Source organism: Trichoderma asperellum, chromosome 7 (assembly GCF_020647865.1).
Source record: "Trichoderma asperellum chromosome 7, complete sequence".
NCBI lineage: Eukaryota > Fungi > Ascomycota > Sordariomycetes > Hypocreales > Hypocreaceae > Trichoderma > Trichoderma asperellum.
This window is the reverse complement of record NC_089421.1, coordinates 1,735,851-1,760,381: the sequence shown is the minus strand read 5'-3', so window position 1 is coordinate 1,760,381 and position 24,531 is coordinate 1,735,851. Positions and strand designations below refer to the sequence as shown.

Genomic DNA, 24,531 nt, shown 5'->3' with positions numbered 1-24,531 from the left:
GTCCTTAGCTAGGTAGATGTAAATAAACAAGCTCCAGTATCATACCTATATTATGCACAAATGCTCCAGACACCAGCACATACGACCATAGGTAGTGGAAAATTCGGGGTCCCGTCTGCTCCCCCATAGACAAGCCACTAACCGGCAGATTAGTAGTCAGGTGGGTGACCACTGGCGAACACCGGCTGTTGTATGTCTTTTCTCTTTGCTTTTCTTTTTGCTTTTCTTTTTGCGGTTTGTTTTCTATGGTTTACAACCAATGGACGTACAGTAAACAGCTTCCGAGCGTACCTGACCTAATGGAAAACTCAGGGTCATGTTTTTTTTTTTTTTTTTTTTTTTTGATATTAAGATTCAGAGGCTGCCATCCATGGAGACTTTGGGCTTCCAAGTTTGGAGTCACCTATCCGTTTTCAGAAGCAACGGAAGCAGCTGCATATTGTTGTTCTAAACGGCATCACAGTTAACTAATATGGCGAGGGGTGCCTTCGAACCTTCAAAGAGATGGGCTTGCCAGATGCTCTGTAAGCCAGTTGAGATAAGTGGGCACGGGGCCAAATGCAGAGTGGGAACAAGGCTGAGACATGTCCCCTGTTAGTTGCAAGTTGACCGTGGTTGGTGGGATCGCTTTTACTACCTAATCGAGCCAGCGCTGATGCCAGCCTCAATTAACGATACAACAGGCATAGAGCAATGCCGAATTGCCTTTTTCATGCTCCTTGTGACAAATAAAAGCGCATTATTCAATTCGTTTGCTTGGACTTTTTTTTTTTTTTTTTTTTTTTTTTTTTTGCTGCCACGACTGTGCTTCTGGCCTGTATGGTAAATGTACAACGAGCATGAATAAGAGATGCCCTATAGCAAACGAAACATCCAAGGCGGGACGAAAGTGAAAACTGGTTGTGCAACCTGTAGGCCAGTCTATTCCAGGATTGCAGAACCTGCGGTGAAGTTGTACTGACTCGGCAATAGAATAAGGAGGATCAAATGCGACGAGAACAAGCCATTTTGTCGAAAATGCGTCAACACTGGTCGCACGTGCGACGGCTACGAGTCTCGCTTTAGACTGGTCACCAGCCAGCCCATCAATAACACTCATGTTGAAGGCATCAAGTCAGATGCTGGGATCCGACCGGCCTCGGCTGAGATCAAATCTCAGGACATCCACCTCCTCGGCCGTTACTTCTCAACCAAAACCATGTTTGACGTGACGTTGGGCTGCGACGAAGAAGCTAGGCAAATCCTCCAGGCCAGTCTGACTGATGCGCGTATACGACACGCAGTCTCGTCTCTCAGAGCTCTTCGGGAGGGCATCGAGACGTCCGGAGACCTTACCTCGTCGGTGGCGCATAATACCCCGAGCTATGATTATGGTCTCCGGCAATACTGCATGGCTTTGGGTGGTCTTGCGTCTATCTTGTCGTCTCCAAGCCCCAGCGGGGTGAACTCAGCATTACTTTGCTGTCAGATGTTCATCAGCATCGAACAAGCGCGAGGAAATTACGCCGCCATGGCGGAGCATATCATTGGAGGACTTGGGATCATGCGCGAGTACCGTGCAAGGCCAGATTTCGTTGCCGATAATAAATTGGTGCCTGCACTTCATGGCCAACTACCCTTGCTGGATGTTTTCATCATCAAGGTGTTTGCTGCGCCGTGTAAATTCGCAGATCCTCCAGCTGCAGCCGTGCCCGTGTGTGGGGACTCGCTTGCTCAACAGCCTGTTGAATCTTGCCCTTTTCGCACAATTGCACCTGACATGCGAGCAGAGCTTACAATGATAGCTGAATCCATCGTTGAATTTCTCGACAAAGTGTCGCGCGTCGAATCTGCAGGAAATGCCCTTGGACTACTATCCGAGAAAGCAGATCTTGTGGACTCGTTAGAATCATGGCTCAATCATCTTGAGCTTGTTCAGGCGGAGATCAGACCCCCTGGTCCTGAGCTTCTTTCAGTGACTTTCATGCGTTTCTTCTACTTGGTACTGAAAGTCGTTCTCTTGGGGGCGCTGGGCTCCTCCCCGGATCTTTGTGTCGTGCTACAGACCGAGAACAAACGGCTGCTGGACGTAGCCAGTAATTTGAGTGAAAGAGTAAAGACCTATAAAATGTGCACTGGGACTAGAAGTAGTTGAGAGAAGCAATTTAAAGCCCGATAATGATTGAAATCTGTTTGGTAGAAGAACTCAAAAGCAACTGTCAAACACAGAATAGCCTTGGCTTTATGTCTTATTCACTCATCACTCTCTCTCTCATCCTCGGTTACAACAACGAACGCATATTGGTGGAGCAGGAGAATGGGCTTGTGAATGAGTACGATTACATGCCGCCTACAATTACAGTAAATAAACCGAACAAACCAATCAGCTGCTGATATAGATTCCGTCCCTGAATCGGCCCACCACACCCACAAAGCTGATCAACTTCATAAATAGATCCTCAGTCCCCATCTTATTTTGTAGTGATGTCTCTTTCTCTCTCTACACACTCAAGCAGATCAGTAGCCACATCATCCAAGTCATGCATTTCCTCCTTTTCGGCGCCACAGGGCGGACGGGCCAGCACGTCGTATCTGACCTGCTCTCTCAAGGTCATACAGCGGTGGCCCTCGTGCGTACCCCAGGCAGCCTCAGACCTCGTCCTGGGCTCACTGTTGTTACTGGATCGCCACTATCGAAATCTGACATTCAAACCACTCTCTCCGCGGCGCCTTCTCTGACTCCTTCTGCAGCCATTGTCACCTTGAACACAGTCCGCGAATCCGACAGCCCTTTCGCGCCCCAACTCTCACCCCCTCGCTTCCTAGCCGACTCGTGCGCCAATATTTGTGAGGTGCTGGAGCATGCCGGCATTTATCGCATTGTAGTCATGTCGACGGCAGGCGTGGGGGATTCTTGGTCTAATCTACCATGGCTGACAAAGGGTTTTATGGCGTATACCAACATCAAGTACGCTCTGGAGGACCACAACCTCGTGGACAAGGAGATTCGGTTGACCAAGATGGATTGGACACTTGTGAGAGCTTCGAGGCTGAAATTCGACGGCCCAAAGCAGAAGCCAATTGACACAAAGATGAGCTTAGTGCAAACGCTGGGCAGCAACGGCGACGGAATGCGTCTAAGTGACAGTATAAGTGTTTCTAGTGTGGCGGGATTCCTAGTTAGGATCGCAGTTGAAGGGACCTTTATTAAAAGTACAGTGGTTGTAAGGGATTGATATTGGCTTAATATTATATTTCTGAATTGCATTTCTGCCATATTAACGACGTTCTTCTTCGTTCTCTTTTCGTGCGCGAGTCAACCCTATGGGTAACTCATGATTTCCGCCAGTATATAAGCCCTGTGAAAAGAAAGAAGATGCCATAGCAGAATTTTTTTTATGGAGGAATAAGGCGAATGGATGTAATAAGTTCAGATTGAGTTCGTCTGGTGAGCAAAGAAACCCCGTCAGCTCCCCCATAGACAAGCCATTCATTAGATTAAATGTTGCGGATGGAGGAAGTTAGCACTGGGTGTTCAAACACGCAAACAGGTATATTATCCACCTAGAGGTGTCATCCTTATAGGCTAAAACTAAACACTTTCTTAGCACATACGACCATAGGTAATGGAAAATTCGGGGTCCCGTCTGCTCCCCCATAGACAAGCCATTAACCGGCAGATTAGTAGTCAGGTGGGTGACCACTGGCGAACACCGGCTGTTGTATGTTTTTATTTTGCTTTTTTGCCCCTTTGCAATGCCAAATTTTCCTTGTCTTAAATGTGCGTTTGCGCTGATGTGTGGTGCGGCTATTGAGTGGCGTGCTGGGATTGATGGTAGTTGTGGGCGTCCTCCCCAAATGTGCTATAATTGAGCGCGAATCCTATCTGGCAGAAGTTCAAAATCCAGTAACCGGCGAGTGGGAAGATGCAGGTCCGTATCATCCCAGCAAATAGATGGGGTTGAGTTTGTGGAAGGCGGCCGCTTCCAAGGCAGCACAGACACATTAAACAAGATTGACGGAGGCTGTTTTGCCATGCCGCTGGCTGAATCATTTGTTTTGATCTTCCGACCTGCGCAATACAGTGGGTGTAGACGTATTTGAGCGCGTCGGATTGATTCTCAAATCGAGTTACTAGATAGGACCAAAGGACGACGATTGGCCATCAGGCTTGGTACGAGCAACTGCCCGAACACGTCGTGTGGGCCAGAAAACTACAAGACACGGGAGCTTCCAAAACAGTTTGTCGACACTATTGAGATACAGATTATTAAGATAATTTGGCTTGACTTACGTATGTGTGTTTGTATTATACGGCATGTGTTGGGATAGATGCGGTTAAGATACAAGATTAGATGCCTATTTGGCTTAACAGCAAGAATGCCCAGCCATATAGATAACTTGAAACTACGCGAATGGCGGCAACAAAAGGATGAATAGCTCTCGGAAATATCGTTGATGTATAAATATAGCTATTCTTTACATTCACCTATAGTGTAGGGACTCCAATGATGCATCCTGGGCCTGTGTAGCGCTTTTCCTTTTCCCAGCAGCAAAGCCTTCCATTTAACCTCGTCAATATGGGGCCAAGGAGCATTTACTACTTCGTAAAAACATTAAAACAGAGTAGCCACCTTCCAAACAGCGAGTACAGCCTCAATCAAGGCTGTTCAATTGCTTCCAATTTTGGGCGTAACCATGTCCAAGAATGAACACCCCTACTTATAAAACTAAACACGTTTGAACAGCCAAGAGCCTCGAATTTTGCATTGCCTATAAACATTACGTGAATATAAACCCATCTTGTGTACCTCGTCCCAGCCTGCTCTCTTTAATGTTTTATTATATGCCATTTCCCTCAACGCATAACCAAGCACGCATTTGAGATAACTCCAGATTGTCGCTTTTTGACTTGATAGCCCACCTATATTTAAATTGGCGGTAGAATAGACAACACACTCACTCTTTCTCAAGAGACTCCACAAACAGTAGATGGTCGATCATCAGATATAGAACGTTCAAGGATTTATAAATACTAATGGAAGGAGCTTGTAAAGATGAAAGGAACGACCTCTAGCCGCAGTATTCAAGATGAACATTGCCCACCATTTTTCTCTTTGTCTTTTCATTCCCACCACAAAATGGCAGTCATCTTATTATTCTTTTGCCATTAGCCACTCTGCCTCTTTTTAGGATTCCCGGTTCGCTCTGGGGGATGCCATTCTCTGGAGACTCAGCAGTCAATAGGAACCTCCTTGGGTCCTTCGGAAGGTATACCTCCCGATAAAAGATGGTCATCATTGTCTCCAGTTCGGCCCAAGGTCTACAGTCAAGCTGGTCAGTGCTTGTACTGTCTTTTACCAACAAGGGCCAGATCAAATCCCAGCAGTCGGTTTAGCCTGACACTGGCTTGCATCGTCACATGCTACTATGCCTTCTGTCTGCTAACAAAATTGGAAACAACTAACCCCAATTACTGATTGTACATTTTTGGACATTGGTAAGGCAAGGTGAGGGTTAAATAGAAGGGGGCGTTGGGGAGGGAATAAATGCTATGGAAGCGTGGCTGGCGGGTCACGGGCTAATTTTGTGTTGGGGCAATCTTTGTATGTATTTCATCACCATTGTCTGGCCTTGGAAAAAAGAAAGAAAAGCAAATCTGGAAGCGCGTCCCTATACATGCTGGCCTCGTGTGCATGTTTTATGGGTATAACAGGTGGCGTTGGCTCTGTATAATTGTGGGTAGAAGATTGAACCGTTACTGTCATTTAGCACGGGATTGGTTAATCACTAAAAACGGAATGCTGTAACTCCAGATATGGAGTGGTGGGATGCAAAAAATAAAAACATACAACAGCCGGTGTTCGCCAGTGGTCACCCACCTGACTACTAATCTGCCGGTTAGTGGCTTGTCTATGGGGGAGCAGACGGGACCCCGAATTCTCCACTACCTATGGTCGTATGTGCTGGTGTATTTCTTCAACCAGTTTATAAACATGCAACTTGAATTGGTCGTAACCGCAATCTTCCCCAACTATAAATACATACGTATGTTGCGAGGTTTGACATTGACTTACACTCTTGTTGCCAGATATGGGAGCTTTCTGTAGGTTTCGCAGTGTCACGAAACATATACCAAGGAAGAAATCCAGCATGCCAGACCTTGTATAAAATTCTTACTCCTATATGTTGAGAAATGTAATCCAATATGGGCGATAGCCGTGGTGATAAGACAATGCCAGCTAGCACCCATGCTTGCAGTAAAGCCAAGAGTAGGTTATTTCAGAGGGTGTATGCGTGTTTTTTTAAGGGTGTGTACTATTATATCTAAGTTTCAGTAGGGCGGCATCGGCACAGCCGTACATACAAACTGGTGCACTAACAGTAAATTTGTATGTATGGGAGGGATCTGCGTCCGGCCTCTCCTATCGTTACAGCCAGATTATCGTCTTAGGCGGGGTTTATTAGAACCAAGGTTTACTGCACGTAAATAATGAGACAGGGCATTTGGGCTTTGGGCTGCAATCGTTCGAAGTACATAAACGTTGAGGCAGGGCATTTAGGCAGCAATCTTTCGACATAGCCCCAAAATACTGAGCAATATAATTGTAACATATAGCTTAACTTACACAAGTGTCTACTTCCCCCCGATGAAAGCAATCTCTGATGCTTTTCTTCTCTTCTTTATTTATCCGAGATATCCTATGTCTTCTATTGTTTAAAGAAAGGGAAATGATAATAAAGATGCGGCTAAGCTGTCTGAGGTTTCCCTCAGACGATGTAGTAAATGTCAGAACCTTTGTCTGGGTGATATTACCGCCGAAGGCTACATGCTCTATTCAGACATTGCGAGTCTTTTAGGTAATATGAACGCCAATGGCGCTACTTCGTGCGATTTATGTTCTATTATACTGTCGTCACTAAGATCAGATATGTATAAGCTTCAGTCTATGAGTTGCTGCAGTGTCACCTTATACAGATATCCACCATATCATCAATTATTGGAAATGATATACGTGGTTGTGACAGAAGAAAAAAGGCGCTCCGATTTCATGTGGTGTCCTGAGGGAGATGGACGTTGGTATCTTGGCCCACCGGACGAGAAGCCTTGGCTGGTCCGTGGCTATATCACCGTATATGCTGATCTTGATCCTGGTATGTAGTATGACTATATTTGGTAGATATGTCTTGAGTTTAACGTGTATAGATTTATTCTCGAACTCTGCATGCACCATCAAGTAGAGGAGAGCGGAGTCATATTCCGGATCGAATGGCTGCTTTGATCTGGTCTCCGAATGGCTGTCAGACTGCCTAACGAATCATCATGGGAGGTGTCCCGTTAACGAAAACTCTCCTTTACCTAGGAGAGTAGTGGATGTTTGGCCACCGGATGGCTCTAAGCAGCCTCTATTGGTCACAACAACCGAGGGTCAGACAGGAAAGTATATCGCTCTCAGTTACTGTTGGGGTAAAAGGCCATTCTTTACATTAAGAAGTTCGAATTTGGAACAGTTAAAACAAAGCATTCCACTAATAAGTCTGCCGCAAACTGTCTATGACGCCATCACATTAGCAAAACGATTGGATGTTCGTTATATATGGGTAGACTCTCTCTGCATCATACAGGGCCAAGATCACAAGGCAATTAGAGATTGGGAACGAGAAGGGCAGCGTATGGACAAAGTCTTCCAATGCCTTTTTTCACGGTCAAAGCCACGGGGGCATCTGATGCATACCAAGGGCTTTTTAATCATCGAACCCCCCCATTAGGTCCTTGTTGCACATTTCCCATCGACCGAGATCAATCCAGACTGGTTCATCTTGGCCAAAATGCCAATATTACGTTGCCGATAAATGAGCCGTTAGACCAGCGTGGATGAGCTTTTCAAGAAGCGCTACTTTCCCTACGATGCGTCTCATTTGGGAGCGAAGAGCTCTCTTGGAAGTGTCAAAGTTCCAGCAGAAGAGAATATGCCTCGGACAGTATAGCATTCCAAAAATCATCAATTAAAAGGGAAGAGCCAGGCCAACTGCGTTACAACTGGAATGATATTGTGGAAGAGTATAGCTTAAGGAGCTTTACTTTTGTCTCTGATAAATTGCCTGCAATAGCAGGACTTGCGCGGCTTGGCAGTACTCCTCGAGATGAGTACTATTTTGGTGCATTTAAAGATAGCATAATACCGTCGCTCCTATGGCATCATCTTGGCCGGATTGAAAATGGAAAGTATGAGCATGTGAAACAGGATAACATGCGACGACGAGCGCCTTCGTGGTCTTGGGCTTCTGTGGATGGAAAGGTTAATTTTCTAACCGGCTATAACAATGATTCTATCGACATCAAGGAATTTCGAATGGACGGTTCTATTTATCTTGAAGGGCTTATTAAAAAGGTTGATACGATGCGCTTGCAAATTTCTGCAAATTATTACGGCGGATACGACAACTATTTACCATGGGCAAAGATTTCCTCTTGGCGCAAAAACGTACTTGGATAGCCTTGCCGCTATCCCACCTTCTCATCATAAAATCACCCCGGGAATCACACCAGAACTATTGGACGTGAGGTTTCTATATCTTGGGACTCACTGCGGTCTCATTTTGATAAAGGAAACAAATAATTTGCCAATCAGAATGATAAATGACAAAAACAACTTATGGACTAGAAGGGGACTAACTTTGGCATTAGCATCAATGGCGACGGGACGCAGATTAGGAGAGCGACTCCGCCAAATTTGCGATACCGATTGCGCTAACAAGGATAACATAGACGAAGAAAGAGAAGGGGAGAACGAAAAAGAGGAAAGCGGCGAGTTTAGGTTTCATTATCGTCGACACTCCTTTTTGCGTATAGGGGCATTTGAAGGAGTTGAACAGGGGAGAGACTGTAGCCATGCAAAACTGTTGCTCAGGTAGCTTACATGTACTAACGATTGTGAAAGAGGAGGGCTACCTTCAATAGAAAGGCAGCAGTCTAAGTAGATTACTTCATTCTTCTTAAGAAATTGCGTGTATGTCTCACCTAAGGGCTATATTTGTGTTTGAGACCGTCGAAATTCCCAAATGTTTCCTTTTCCATGTCAAGACGCATGGATTCACGTGGTTTGTATAAGGCTCAAGGATAGAAATCTATTGTTTCTTTGAGATGCTAGGCGCCACTAAATAGCCCTCTTTCTAATGATCTGGTACAATCATCAATGAGTCCAAAGCCATAACTTTTTCTACGTCAGCATTTGACTGTGGCGGTGCATTCGCTGGTCCTTTAGTCAAAGTTGGGAAGAAGTAGCCTGAAACAGCCTTGTTTAGCTTTGCCTTATTTTGGGAAATTTCTCCAATATCGCATATAAATAGCAAAGCATAGTTGCAAAGACCGAGTTGTTTTGATTCAGATGCTGCTGCGAAGGGCCGAACCCGAGAGCAACATGGGCCTTGAAACTGATGGCGACGCTGCTCGTCTGAGTCTAGCCAAGCGGCGTTTAGAAGCACGACGATTTGGCCTTTAGTGCAAGGACATAAAACGGTACAACGCCCGCTAAAAATGAAGCGGCTATATAAATGCTGCGACAAGTAGATAGATACCTAAACTGCTAGTTCAATTAGTTTGAAAAACGGAGTCCTATAACTCCAGAGTTAGAGTCATGGGATGTAAAAAAAAAAAAATGGAAGACATCACGCTTAGAGCATTACGATACTGGAGATTATAGAATAACTACGCCAACCTTGTAACTAAATATAAAAGCAAAAAGAAAAAACATACAACAGCCGGTGTTCGCTGATGGTCACCCACTCAACTACTAATCTGCCGGTTAGTGGCTTGTCTATGGGGGAGCAGACGGGACCCCGAATTCTCCACTACCTATGGTCGTATGTGCTTGGTATTCTATTGCAACAGCTTATAACAGCTTCATCATATACAGCAGCAGCTGGGACGATTCATGCAAGCTAAGCTGCGGCAATACAACAACAGCTCAGTAATCGCACTTGGAGCAATACACTATAACCCTGCACTCCCATTCACTCAACAATCTTACAAGACGACAAAATTTGTTTTTCAACAATCAAGCCCGCCAACAAATAAACAAAGTTACCTACAAAAATATAAAAATAATACACTTCCGCCATACTGGCTCATCCCACACAACAATTAGTCAGACCAGCAGCACATTAAAAAAAAAAAAAAAAAGTCCTCTCAAAAAATCCAACATGATTCATCAGCCAAAAAAAAAAAAAAAAAAAAAAAGACAAATCATCTTACTCGAGCAAGGCAAGGCTTTCACTTAATTAATTAAACACCACACTCCTCTTTTTACACACCCCCTAAAACAGCAAGCAGTGCAGTAGGAGTAAAACAACAACAATCCTCCCCAAATTACAAACCATGAGCCATTCATTCCGAAAAATCCTAAAAATCCCAAAAGCATTGGTAATCAGTACTACCTACATATGTACGTATGTACATACATGTACAGTAAAAACAATAGCGTTGCATCCTCTCACATGACCTAGGATGGACGTAGACAAATCCCAAAACAGCCAAAAGATTGCATGCAGTCCAATTACTAAAAACAACTCTTGGCTGCTTATTATTGATACTTGGGTATTACGTACGCAAAGGTACCCATGTACTTTAGGGCTTAGGCTTGGTACCTAGGTACTTTGGTAGTGGAGATGGCAGAGAAAGCCCCTTTGATAATGCGCCTCAAGGCAACGTGGCTCGGTAACGTGGCTCGTTTGTGTGTATACGTACTCTCGTACCCTACAACAAAACAAGAAGAAGAAGGGGAAATTTAGCAACGAACCCAAGATCTGTGGCAAAGGTTGGATCTATTGTGGCAATTCAATGCGAAATATTTTATGCTGGGTTAATTTTAGAACACGTCACTGCTTATGCGAGAAGTGAGACACTGCAGGTTGTTTGTATGCGGCTGCACAATTTAATAGCCATGTTGAAATAGATAAAGCTACTACTATACATGATAATTTTGTTTGTCTATCCAAAACCAAAAAAGTGTTTTTAACAAGGTGTAAGAAATCAAGATGAAGGAAAAGGAAAAGGGACCAGAGAATTAGAAAGTAGCATCAGAAAAGCCATCTGCTCTGAAAATTCCATTTGTATTGTTTTAATCCTTTGTGTATGCGCCCATTGCCGTCATGTAATATCATCCCGTTTCTCCGGGTGTCTCGAATGCATTTTTTTGGGTCCCAAGATGATCCAGTCTGGTGGACCTTTGTGATCTTTAATAATACAATTCTCCCCAAGCAAGCTATTTCGGAGAAACAAAAGAAATAAGAAAAGAAATGATGAATCAGGTCAAGCGCTGCAAAAGAAAAAGAAAAAGACAAAAGTGTTTGTTTGGTCTATCCGAAATGATCCCTTTCCAAATGTAGCCCCGCTTCCCAATCGCTGCAACAAGATGAAGTAATTGCAAGTAATAATAATAATAATAAGTCGACAGTAGTAGTAGTACAAATACAGTGATGATGACGAAAATAAAAAAAGAAAGGGATAGACAAAAAGAGAAGCGACAAGGAAAATCCAATTCAGCCGCAGAGCCAAGGATAAGAAGTAGCAATTGGTGGTGTGCATCATGATCGCGTAGCATTCGTAGGAAAACAGAAACGGTAAATCAATTCGCGAAGCGGGAGGGGGTGAGTGTAAACTCTCTCGTCAATGTGAAGCCAGAAGCGGCATGGTGCGACGGCGTTGCGAGGTGATGCTGAGGTGGTTTCATTTGGCCCGAGGATCGTAGCATCATTGCGAGCACCGCGCTGTCGTCATTGCGGCCTCTGCTCCCCAGCGATGCACGCATTGCGGGCATGGCAAGCAAGCTGGCACGACAATGGTTGACGAGAAATCAGGGCACGACCAGGCGTGGGTGATGTCAGCGGTGGAGGTGGCATGAGGTGCGTGACGTCAGCGCCGCCGCTGCACCAACCAGGACCCTGCAGCTGCAGCAGGACCCTGAGACCCACCCGGCGACCTGCTGGGTCCGCAGAGCTAGGGAGGAGAACACCAGAGAAGACACTGGCATCTTCTCATTGGCTGTGGGCGGCCGCCTGAAGTCGAGCGAAGCGCACCATTCCCCCGCAAGGGAGCTGGAGCAGCGCCAAGATCGCCCATCTTCGATTTGCGGTGCCCCTCCATCAGAGCGCCATCGTTTTCGTTGACGTTGACTGATGCTATTCCCCCTCCCCCTTTATTCACCCAAGGGGGAAAAAAAAAAACGTCATACAGTGATGACAATCATTTTTTTTTTGTTGGTGTTGAATCAAGGATGGAGAGGAGAAAGGGAAAAAAGGGAGCAAGAGATCTAGGCTCCACCGCGTCGTCGGTGCTTGCCGGGGAGCTCGACATCAGGGTGGCAGACTCGGTAGTGTCTCGTCAGTGCATCAGCACGGCTGAATGTCTTCTCCTCGGTACACAGGTTGCAGTGCACCTTTTGCTTCTTGGCGTTGTGGATCGTGTCCTCGTGCCGTGTCAGGTCGTACGGTCGCGAGAAGATGGTATTGCAGGGCTTGCCGGTGCTGGGGTTGATGCGATCGCAGCGGTGGGGTCCGGCCTGGCTGTTGAGCAGGCTTGAAGTCATGCCGCTGTGGTCGTGGTGCTGCTGCTGTTGGCGAGCACCACCCAGTGCGTGCGACTGCCTGTGGCCCTCGCGTTTGTGCTTCTGGAGTAGACTAGGCGTCTCAAATCGTAGCGTGCAGCCGTGATAGGTGCAAGTGTAGGTGCCCCCATCGGCATTGGCGCCGGCAGGGCGACTCTGCGGGACGGGAGTGCTGTAAGCGGCCGATCCGGATGTATTGGAGTCAGCCGAGCTCAGCTGGGAAGCTGATGCGTCGCCGGTTGCTGGCGGATAGGCAATGAATGGATATCGCTGTGGCACCTGTGCAATGCCCCCGTGCTGCTGCGATGGTACGTGGTGGTGGTGCATGCTGTGGCTTGCGCTGTCCCCCTGGCCATAGCCGCCGGATGCCGCAGCCCCGTTGTCGGGAAGTATCCTGCCCATGTGGTCCATTCCAAAGTTGATGGGCTGGTGAGAAAACAGAGGCATGTTGGGCTCCTCCGATGACTCATTAAACTCGAGAACGGCATCCTTGGGTGAGATGGTCTGGGGCGTTGCGGGCTGGGTTGTCTTGGCCATCTGCTGCTGGAAAAACTGGGCGTCGTGGTGGCCGCCGCGGTCTTGGCCGGGCATGTGAGGCTGAGAGTTGATGGCCACGCCGCCGTGAGAGGCAGCCCAGTCGTGCAGTGGCGAAGGCGCAAGTGGAGAGCCGTGGCGGAAGGGGGAAATGTCTCGAGACATGCTCGAGGTGGGCGAGTGGTGGTGGACGGTATTGAGATGCTGGCTATTCGCGGCATTGATGCGCTGGTTGAAGACGTCGTTGGGGGCGGCAGTCACCTGGCTCTGCTGGGGCGAAGAGGTAATGGTGAAGTTTGGGTTGTACAGCTCGTCGCCGTAGACGTCGGTCATGGTGCGGCCCAGCTTGGGGACGTTGCCGTTGACGTGGCCTGCTGTGAACAAAAGTGAGTCTTCATGATCATTGTCGTCGTCATCAGCCACCAGGACGGGGTCTCGGGGTCGGCGCCTACCTTGCTGCCTTCTTCTATCGGACAGATCCATATCGCCGGTAATGGGCGTGGCGGGTGAGTCGCCCGCTATTGAGCTTGCCACAGAGGCGGGATGTGATCGGGTGAGGCCGTTGGCAAAGTCGGGCGCTGGGAGCAGGTTGCGGTCCTGTCGCAGCTTGTGGTGGCCGGCGCCAGGGCCCTGGATGACGGGATATGCCATCTCGACGGGGGAGTGCTCCATGTGGTGGAAGTTTGAGTAGGGCGCCATGGTCTTTGCCAGCTGGTAGTAGTTTGGGCTGATGTCGCTGGAGTGGATGTCCATGAAGCCGTCACCATTGGCGTCGGTGACGGCGATCTGGGGGTTCGCGATGTGCGAGTTGAAGGGCGACGCCGGCCCTGTTGAGCCCAGCGAGGACAGAGAGGACTCGCGCTGGTGGGCGAGACGGCCAAACTTGGGAGTCGAGAACCTTGCGGCGGCTTCCCAGGAGTCGGGCCGCATCGAGTCGGGCGACAGGGCGTTGATGATGGCGGCGTCCAGGGTCTCGAGGTTGGACGAGGAGAGCTCCGTGGACGGGAAGACGGGGGACGAAAAGGTGAAGTCGGTGCTGTTGTCCTGGCCAAAGGTGAAGTCGCCCAGCTGGCTGTGGTGGTGATGTTGATGCGGGTGGTGGGAGTAGCTGTGATCGCTGACGGTGCTGGTGTACTGCTGCTGTCGTTGATACTGGTCGAATGTTGATGGTCTGTGGTCCACAGATAGCATGGTGGTTGAAAGTAGAGATTGAGATTTTGCGGATTGCAAAGTGCGATCTGACGGCGATGTGGTGGCAAAAGGCTTTGCTTTATATCGTTCCAGGACGCCAGCGCCGGGCCTACCGGTTTCGTCAACGTCGATGCTTGGAGGGCTGGAGACAGTTCGGAGGGAGGGGGGGCGTGCGGGACGCGGGACGCTACGAGATGGAGGGGGCGTGCGGCAGAAAGTGGGAAGCGCCGATGCACTAGCGCGGATGCAATACGTACTGCAGGACCCAAGGACCCAAAGAGAAGAGACCAGAATCAGACCCAGACAGCCCCGAGCACGCAGGCTCAGCCGGCCAGACTAGGCGCTGCCCTGCGAGAATCTGCCGACAGGAGCATCCGGGGAGCCGCGGCTTTGGCTTTGGGCTGGGACGGTCGACGGTGCCAGCAGCAGCGGTTGGGTTTGGTAATCCAGGCTTTGGCTTTGATTTGATTGATTACACACGCAGCACAGGAATTGCCCATCCCGGGAGCAGCTGTGCGCAAATGGGGAAAAGCCCTCCGCGCAGATGCAGCGGACAGACTGAAAAGCCTTTGCGCTGCCAGCTCCGAGCGTTCCCTGGCCTGGCAAAGATGCGTATGACTAAGTTGCGCTTGGGTCGGCCGCGCAGCCAGTCATTTGTCATGCAGGACAAATGAAAATCAAATCACCGTATGCGTATGTGTGTGTGCGCGAGTGATTGAGTGAGTGAGTATGCCATCTCCTCCGGGGCCTTTTGCATGGCCTGCGTTAACCTCGGCATGGGGCGCGTATGTGCGTCGATGAGTCGTAAGGCGATGAGTCGTAAATCGTCGAGCGAATGAGTGAGTGAGTGAGTGTGAGCGAGTATATACAGCCAACAGCATCTGCCGTGCCGTGCTTGCTACCTACGGGGTCTAGGCAATCGAGGGTATACGACAGCCGCATACGAGGCATCGCAGCAAACCGCATCGTAATCGGCTACCCTATTGCTGCATCATTCATTTGCTTGGCTCTATTTTTTTTTTTTTTCTTTTTTTTTTTTTTTTTTTCCCTCTTCCTTGTTCTACAGTCCTTTTGCGCGGCCTTGGCTCGGGACTTGTCTGGAGTACTGTGCCGCACCACTGCCAAATGTACCCCCCCCTACCTTAGCAACTCTGCATACTTTCAACTTTCACCTCCCAGGCACAGCCGCACAAAGAGTTGCATTAGCCCCATTCGATGTGGCTTGTCGCATAAGGTTCCGAGCGAAAGCCGCTTCTCCGCCGCGAATAGGCGTGTCCCAAGCCCAGCAGAATTTTTTTTCTTGACAGGTCAAGCCACACCTTGTGTTGCGCCAGCCGGTACTGGTAGACGGTAGTCACTTCTGGAAATTTCCCCGACAAACACTGAACAAGACTGCCTTTTTAGAGTCACACAGCCCTGCAACTCTGATTCTTGACAGCCCGAGCTTAATTTATTTTTCACACAATCGCTTCTCCGTTCGGCGTCGTCAAGGGCCGTTTCATTGTTCCTTTTCGCCGAATGGCGTCTCCTAACTCATGCAGCCTCGGCCGGCGATATGCAATGATGCCAACGGAGTAAAGTACAAGACGAAGCGCGAGAAGCAACCAACCAACCAAACTAAAGACAAGAAGAAAGAGAAAAAAAAAAAACCTGAATGTGACTTGTACATGGACTTGGCGCAGGCCCCGATCGCCAGATCCCTGCCCAGCGGGATGCTGGACGGGTAGCAGTACATACAGTCAACGTTAACTGCAGCAAGGGGAGCAAGCAAGCAAGGCAAAGCAACAGCAAAAGCAAGATTTCTCATTGGGCCCCTCAGCCACAGCGCACGACATTCACCTGCGACCTCACTGGTGGGAAGATTTTTTTTTTAGAACCTTCTTCCCCCTGTACAGAGGTAGGTAGGTACTTGCCCTGCAGTCTTTGCTGTGCGAGGTACATTGGCACGAAGGTCACATGACCCTTGTCATACTTTGCGGCTTTACGGCATACGGCAGTGCAGCGATAAAATAAGGGATTCGGATTTTGAATCGCTGGCCCATTTCGGGGATACAGCGCCATTACTAAGAGGGGGGGTGTGTGTCGTTGCTAATTCATTTACTCTGACCGTTGCCATTCTAAGCACCAATTCGAAGAAAAACTTGTTGCTCACTTGAGCAAACCTAAAGACCCAAAAGAGAAGAATGAATTAGAAAAAATAAGAAAAGATTAAAAAAAAAAATGGCAAGATGTGCACCTGTTGTGCTCGTCCCATCCATCTAGCTGATGTGTAATCGCATGATTTGGCATGCCGTAGCATGTGCGTTGCGTGACTTTTACTGTGTGGTGTGCACCACGACCACTGCAGCACTGCGATGCGCTGCGCTGCAACCGATGCCAAGAGTACCTCCATGTACAGCAAGTTAGTACCTACTAGGTAGGTAGTCTTTTTCCACACGCACTCTCTCTCTCTCTCTCTCTCTGATAGGCATCTTGCTCCTCAACAAAAAAGGACCACATGTCGCATCTCGTGTCTGCAATGCAAAAAGACGCTGCGCCAAGCGAAGCGAAGAAAAGCAGGAGCCCAAAATAAAAGGGGGTGGGAGCGAAAGCGAACCGGGGAAATAACAAAAAAATAGAATGGAAGAAAAAATTTTCATTCTCGAACCCTTCCCATTCTGCGCTTCTCCTGCAGGTGCCGGTGAAACGTAGGCTCGGTTGTGTGTGCGAGATGCATCTAAAAGCTGCAGTTTGTCGGGCAGGCCGAAAGAGCTGCAGCGTCTCGGAGACCGCCGCGTGGTTGCGGTTGTTGGCGCTGAAAGGGCTCGACGCTTCGCACTGTCGCATCGCTCAGCCACACCCTCTTTTCCCGCCAGATCTAGCGCCAGGCCTTGCATGCAATCGTCTGCCGGCACTAGGGAGGCTGAGAAAAATAAGATTCGTCTCGGCCTGATCGACGCTGCGAGCCGCGCTGTTTCTGATTTTTATTCTGGACGGGGGTGAAGATTTTTCCACGCTTTCTCTCGATTTCCTTCTGTTTTGGGCAACTGCGGGCTGGAAACTATCGGGTTTCGCCTCCAGCACACAAACAACTGCTCGTACGTACTCAGCTGTTTGACTACTGCACACACACAACCAAGACCTTGCTCGGCTGAGCTTGCGCCGGCGGCAGATGGATTTGTTACGGGGGGGTGTGAGAAGCGACGGGCCACTCAACTTCACTCGCTCTGCGGTGCCAGCTGCTGGATGGGGGTCATTAAAGCCACACCATAACCGAACCCTTGGAATCGGTATCGCATCGGCGTATAGCAGAAACAACTTGCGTGTAAATCCAAAAGTTAGCCCAGAGGCGTGTGATTAAATTCGCACGTCAACAAAACGATAGCTTCAAGAGCAAAGAGTCACAGCCAGCCGAGTCTCGTGACGTTGCCAATCGGCCAACTCGGGCCCCGGTCGGAGTCTGGGCAGAGCCATTCCCCGGAATCGCGGGTCCGGAACGCCATGTTCGCTCCAACTCGCTCCAAGCCAAACCCGCCGCGAGCCCAGCTGCTGTGCGAGATTTCCCATCCCAATCGCTTCCAACTGCCAGGGCTGCCCATCTGCCGCAGGACCCTCCCGCGCCGCGCCGCGGATGTCGGGGAAGAGGCGAAGTGTTTGCGCTTTCAACTTTCTCTCTCTGTCTCTCTCGCTCGCTCTTGTCTAAGCTAAGGTAAGCAGCATTTCATTTCGGAATATGCCGCCGGCGGAACGGCGGGTGATGCTTGCGAGGTGCCCGGCTGCTGAGGCAGACATTATTCACAACCGTCACTGCCGCCATCATGGCCTGGACGATGGATGGCTGTCTAATCTCTCTCTCGGCGTTTGTTTGTCAGTTGAATGGTTCAGTAGGATTCATGGTATGTAGTAATGAAGGCACTGTCATTTGTCAAGAGTGAAAAAAAAATGGGGATGCCTTGTGATAGGTACCTCCTGTATGGAACTCGCGCGAGTACATGCATTAGAGCCAGCCATCCAGCTGCAAAAAAAAAAAAAAAAAAAAAAAAAGTGTTAGGAGAAAAAGAGAGAAAGAGAGAGAGACAGCACTGGGTGCAACAACAGGCGACCCAATAGTGCGATGCAATGCGCCGTGGATGGCCCAACATGCAATAGAATGGCGATACACACATGCTATCGGTGGGCTGGGGGTGGCATGCTATGCCAGATGCGATGCATCACATCAGCCCAGGCCTGTCATCTCAGATCAGCCGCATGGAACATGGTGCCAGGCATGGACAGACGTGACACGTGCATGCTGCTAGTAGCAGTAGTATTGATGATGGATTCAGTCAGTATGTCTGTCTGTCTGTCTGTCTGTCCATCCACCGATATCGCGCGCAACAGCAGCCTGTTCAGCTGCCCATTCACTCATCTCATCCAATGTTTCCACTGCAAGCTTCATTCAGCCCAGCCCAGCTAAGCACAGCCCAAACCCCCCCACAATCTCATTCTCTCCCTCGCCATCTCTGCCATCTTTTTCATCTCATCTCATCCCATCCCATCTCATCCACGCCCATACAACACACTCATCACCAATCGCATCGCATCGTATTGCCCCTCATCCACTGCACCCATCCATTGGAGACTGCCCTCCGGTCTAGATTCCAGCCGTGTGGCTCGTTCTCACCACGCCGGGCTCCACCTCGTCGGATCGCCTTTACCCGCCGATGCAGATCCGTTCTAGGCCTTGCAGGTAACCAGCAATCCGTGCCCCCCCGCCACGTGGATGCGTGTATGTATGTACTTTTGTTTTATACATACTACATGCATGCAACTCGATGCTCCTCCGAATCCCCCTCCTTTGCAAGGGCACCGCCGTAGGTGAGAAACAAGATATAAAAAAGAAAAGATATTAAAAAAATAAAAATAAAAATAAAAATAAAAAATTCAGCTCGTATCAAAAGTCTGCATCGGCACACCCGTTGGTCGTCGCAAAAAAATGCCCTGCCCAGCTGCGACGTGCCTTAGTACCTCTCCTAATGCATGCATGTAACCTGCACACGTATGTACAGTCCCCTATAAAATACATGTAGCCTAATGCAAGGTTCCAGTTCTAAAATTTTCCCCGTATCCGCGGCCCAGTTAACAGCGAAGCGAAGCGCGGTAAACCAACTAGACATAGGCAGTTGATAGGGCTGCTGCTGCTGCTGCTGCTGCTGCTAGCATTTCTTCTAGTGGTGGTGGCTGCTGGCTTGGCTGGTGCTACTATTTTAATCCGCAGACTCGGTCTCGCTGCTGTTCCGCTGTGCAGGGATCCCGCAGCCAGTCTCGGCGGGGGGTGTTTGGCTAGTAATCGCTCCTCCTCGTGCGCAACTCGACAGAAACCCCGGATTCTCCATCAGCCATTGGACCGCGAGGCCAGCCTTGCTGCTCTGCCAAGGACAGCATCAGAAGCCAATCGCCTAGCATCGGGTCAATTTTTTTTTTGTTTCTTTGTTTCTTTTTTTCTCTGTTGTTTCTTCTTGCATTTCAGGCATCAAGTATAGGTGTTCTCTTTAGGCAAACAACTGGCAGATAGTACCCAGCAGTGAGTCGTAGCGTCATATACTCCGTACCTGTACATACAGAGCCCAAAACCCTGCATAGCGCATGAGCGTCCAACCACATGACTGCTCGAACCACTTCTCTCCCTTCACCACGAGATGCACTCCGTCGGGCTGCTGCTTGGACAACCCCGCCGCTGCAAAAATCCCAATATTGGCTTCGTTTCCATGCTGCTTTGGCTACTACTAGCATAGCAGGTGTGTAATGAGTCATGACATGGCCATACTGTATTGTCCGTGTATCTTGGCACCCAACAACTTGGCACCAAGGAAGGGATGACTGCAGGCGATATATTGCCAATAGGCCGTAACTCGCATACGGCTGAAATCTTCCCCTCTCCTCGCCCGCTCAGGCGTGCTTAGGCATACCCAAAACTACACACTAGCAGCATCAAAAATGTAGATTGGGTCATGACTCTCTCAAGCTCGTTCTATGTACTATACAGTTCAGGCTCCACCTTGGACATGGCAATTCGTACAAGTATGATCCGTATGCTTTTGTTTAGACAGCGTTGACGCGTCACGCGTCACGAGACCAACACAGCTCTCTCTGCTCCTCACTCTCTCTTCTCAGCAAGCCCGAATACGTTCAAGTTGTGAGTCATCATTCATTTCGTAGGCGAATAATCACAGAGGTACATGGCACATGGATACATCGACACGCAGCATCGTTCACGGTGAGGCAACATTTACTCGGCGTTTTTTGGAGTGAATACGTGATGCTGTATTTCAAGGCCACCACTTTGATAGTTTCATATTACCCCCGTTCAGAGGCCAACCCATTTCCCGGTACGTTTGGTTGTACAGTACAAAAACTCAGAAAAAAAGCAATGACCCGCGCCCATAGTGAAGAAAAAGCCCAAATCGTAACAAACAACGCGAATAACACATTATGTCGACCCGACTCAGCGGCAATGCGCTTAGCCACCGAAACCGTACAGGGTGCGGCCCTGTCGTTTCAGGGCGTAGACAACGTCTAGTGATGTGACGGTCTTTCGCTTGGCGTGCTCGGTGTATGTGACGGCATCACGGATGACACCCTCGAGGAAGGACTTGAGGACACCACGGGTCTCCTCGTAGATCACTGTGAAGGGGCCATGTTAGACACTTTTTTTTTTTGACTTGATGCATGCTGTGATGAGAGGCAGATGTAGAAACTTACTGGCAGAGATACGCTTGACACCACCACGACGAGCGAGACGTCGGATAGCGGGCTTGGTAATACCCTGGATGTTGTCACGAAGAATCTTACGGTGACGCTTGGCGCCGCCCTTGCCGAGGCCCTTGCCGCCCTTGCCGCCTATAGCATGAATGTTAGCCAATGCTAAGAGACTTTGTGTGTGTCTGTGTATGGAAGAGGTGTCGATGTTTGATGGTTCAGAGACGCGTCAAGGCCCGAGGCTGAGAGGCAAGGCTGAAAGCCTCGAGTGGCAGCTACCAGGCAGCCGGGACCATGGACACGTCTCCACCCATCGATAGTGATGATGAGGTTGATCGAGATGTTGTTGATAACTGATGATGCTGATGCTGGTTGGTGTTGGAATAGGCACAGTCTATTACTTACGTCCAGTCATGATGATAGAAAGTGGGTTGGTTTAAAGTTGAGATGGAGAATTCCGCGATGAGCTACGCGAAATAAAAACAAGATCGAGATGTATAGACGGTCGTATCGAAAAAGAGGGGAGGGAAAAAAGGCAGCTGGGCTTGTGGCAACACGCCAGTTTAAGTAGCAGCGGCCCAAATCACTGATCGATTCCGGGAGAGACAGAAAATCGGGGGGCCCAGGGCGCCTGTGGAGCCGCGCGCAGCTGCTGTGGGTTCCGCGTTACTGATCTTGAGAATTGCCTACCGCTGATTGTGTGAAAAAAAAAAAAAAGCGACGCAGAGGTACGTACCTTCTCCCTTTTTTTTTTTTTTTGTTTGGCGTGCCCTTTTTTTTTTTTGGAAAGGCGCTAGAGAGAGGGTGGGGGCGGCACGTATTTTTCTTTCGTGTCTCGAATCAACACGATCAAGTCACGTCCAATCTGGTTACAGCGTTTTAATTTGTGGTTTTTTGTTTTAATATGTCGATATGGAGAATGAGGCACGAGACACGCTATTGCAGGCACCTCCACCTAGTTGTATGTGTAGTATGTAACAATACTAGTAGTACTACGTCCTAGTGATGCTGTGAAGCCAGGCCCATGGAGCAGGATGCAGCCGAGTCTGCCTCGTTGGATGGCAACGGCTGCGTAGTGGCAACGGGGCAATGCTCTGCTGCTGCCGGCAATGCTGCGGGAGGGGCTCCTGGCAGTTGGATCTGGGGCTGGCGAGTCCACACATGGAGCTGCGTTGGTGATGCTGCGTCTTGTTGTTGTAGTACCTATTCATACTAGCAGTATCTGTAGTGCACGAGTACATATAGGTGTTTGTATAGAAAATCACGGCATCATTATTGAATATACATTAGCAGTAGAACTGATATAACCTACGGCAATTATCGTATACTCTCAGCTTCAATCACAATGCTCTGTCCATGATACATGGATCCCTTCTCTCCGTGCTCATCATCACTTATCCACGAGCCGTATCAAGACACGCAGTTATTTTTAGCAGCGTGTGCTGGTGCCACTGTAGCTTCTTTGTTTAATCCATCCCGACATGACATGCTACAGCACTATCCGGATCTGTAGTTAGATTGCGATTTCAGCTGAGTGTCTGTCCATGTAGTTTTACATGTAGCCGGGAATGTACTCCAAAGCCAAAAGAGTGGCACCATTCAGTCACAGATGCAGCATGAACCAAGTATCCAACCGGAGCAGCCCAGGATGACGCAACACCACAAAGAAACCAATCAAAAACATCCCATGCACTGAAATATTAAAATACAACATTAGAAAATATCACAAACTGCAAAACTCCTCAAACCCGTCCCATAAACTAGGCATCTCGTCGTAAATCTCGCATCTCGCTCTCCCATCCAGGGTAGGCTGAAATGCCACCGCAGACGGATGGAGGGGTACATGCAGAGGTACGTACACGAGGCTAGTTAGTGGCAGGCTGCAAATCGAATCTTGGCTGCGATCGTAAAAAAAAAAAGGGCGAACAAAAAAAAAAAAAACAAACCGCTGATGGACCAATCAGAAAAAAGGACGCGCTCGTCCCTTTTTTTTTTTCTTGGCTAGCATTGCATCAGCACGTTCTGGATTGGGCTCTAGCGCCGGTGGGGGCGCGCGTTGTGAACCGCGATGTAGAACTTGACGGGGTTTCCACCATGATCTCGTACCGGAACCGAGGTTTTGCCACTTCCGCGCCCGAACCAGCGCTGCGGCCTCCCCTTTTTTTTTTCGCCCTTTCCCACGGCCCACGCTAAGCAAAATCACTGCGCGCCGCAACAGGCCAGAACAGCCCGAAACAGGCCCCCCCCCAGCCCAACGCCCAGATCAGCCGCCACCGCTAGGCTCAACTATTAAAGGTCCTCCCCCGCCTGCCGCTTCTCCGAATCTTTCCCTTCTGCACTACACTTCCCTCTGCCCCACCAAGCATCATCGTTTTTATTTTTTCATCAGCAGAAACACCCTCACAACAGTCATCATGGCTCGTACCAAGCAGACTGCCCGCAAGTCCACTGGTGGCAAGGCTCCCCGCAAGCAGCTCGCCTCCAAGGCCGCCCGCAAGAGCGCCCCCTCCACCGGCGGTGTCAAGAAGCCTCACCGTTATAAGCCCGGTACCGTCGCTCTCCGTGAGATTCGACGATACCAGAAGAGCACTGAGCTCCTGATCCGCAAGCTCCCCTTCCAGCGTCTGGTAAGTTGATCATGGGATGCTTCCATCTTCGTTCTAAAATCATTACTAACACCGCATCTCCAGGTCCGTGAAATCGCTCAGGACTTCAAGAGCGACCTTCGCTTCCAGTCCTCCGCCATTGGCGCCCTCCAGGAGTCCGTCGAGTCCTACCTCGTCTCCCTCTTCGAGGACACCAACCTGTGCGCCATCCACGCCAAGCGTGTCACCATCCAGAGCAAGGACATCCAGCTCGCCCGCCGTCTCCGCGGTGAGCGCAACTAAAAAGCTCCCATAGAGGGTGCTTTTTCTTTGTGATTTTGAGAGGGATACCACTTTGGAGGACAAGAAGAGAGACATGACTTTTGCTTTTAACACGAGTGTTTATGGGGTCAAGGGATAATCCAAGGCGTTAACAATGAGACTTCTGTTTTTTACTATTCCCAATACTATGGTTCGGGATGTATATTACATGCGCAGCCCGGGAAAAAGGATCTGCCTAAATGCAATCGAGGCTCGATGCCTCACGGTTTAACGAATCATAATACTTTGCAAACCTCACTTTGTCCTCTTCTATTCGCACTGTGATTGACTTGATTATTTGCTTGCCATGCACGTCTCGCGATATTTCCACACGCGCCGCCCGTAGGTAGACTAGGCAGCAATGTCCGTGGCTGATTCACTTCTGACACGGTGGGCATCTTCGAGATGGCGCGTAGCGTTTGTCCCCCCCTCTGTGATTCAGATTAGTGGCGCACGCGTCAGCTCACTCGCGGTGGGAGCATTTGTCGCGGAGGCCAGCAGCAGGTAGCGCGTAGCAATTAATATTCCAAAGGAGACGGGAAAAGGAAAATTAAAAAAAAAAGAAAGAAAAAAAATAAAAAATAAAATAAACCAAGAAA

General features: G+C 49.1%; 4 protein-coding genes across 4 annotated transcripts; 2 read left to right on the top strand and 2 right to left on the bottom strand.

Moving 5' to 3' along the window:
- Nucleotides 1-259: 259 nt before the first annotated feature.
- TrAFT101_011316 (uncharacterized protein) lies at nucleotides 260-3,215 on the top strand (the record flags this gene model as incomplete). Its single annotated transcript, XM_066129214.1, has 3 exons — nucleotides 260-270; nucleotides 973-2,075; nucleotides 2,590-3,215. The coding sequence occupies 3 exons, from the start codon at nucleotides 260-262 to the stop codon at nucleotides 3,213-3,215; spliced, it is 1,740 nt and encodes a 579-aa protein (XP_065985345.1).
- A 7,681-nt stretch (nucleotides 3,216-10,896) lies between these two features.
- Nucleotides 10,897-15,680, bottom strand: TrAFT101_011315 (uncharacterized protein). Its single transcript, XM_066129213.1, has 3 exons — nucleotides 14,567-15,680; nucleotides 13,571-14,418; nucleotides 10,897-13,492 (listed from the first exon to the last, which is right to left on the bottom strand). The coding sequence occupies exons 2-3, from the start codon at nucleotides 14,307-14,309 to the stop codon at nucleotides 12,291-12,293; spliced, it is 1,941 nt and encodes a 646-aa protein (XP_065985344.1). The 5' UTR covers nucleotides 14,310-14,418; nucleotides 14,567-15,680; the 3' UTR covers nucleotides 10,897-12,290.
- Nucleotides 15,681-20,787: 5,107 nt separating this feature from the next.
- On the bottom strand, nucleotides 20,788-21,441 carry TrAFT101_011314 (uncharacterized protein; the record flags this gene model as incomplete). Its single annotated transcript, XM_066129212.1, has 3 exons — nucleotides 20,788-20,951; nucleotides 21,030-21,167; nucleotides 21,432-21,441. 3 exons carry the CDS (start codon nucleotides 21,439-21,441, stop codon nucleotides 20,788-20,790), a joined length of 312 nt encoding a protein of 103 aa, XP_065985343.1.
- Nucleotides 21,442-23,440: 1,999 nt separating this feature from the next.
- On the top strand, nucleotides 23,441-23,914 carry HHT1 (histone H3.1; the record flags this gene model as incomplete). Its single annotated transcript, XM_024902177.2, has 2 exons — nucleotides 23,441-23,653; nucleotides 23,717-23,914. 2 exons carry the CDS (start codon nucleotides 23,441-23,443, stop codon nucleotides 23,912-23,914), a joined length of 411 nt encoding a protein of 136 aa, XP_024754887.1.
- Nucleotides 23,915-24,531: the final 617 nt, after the last annotated feature.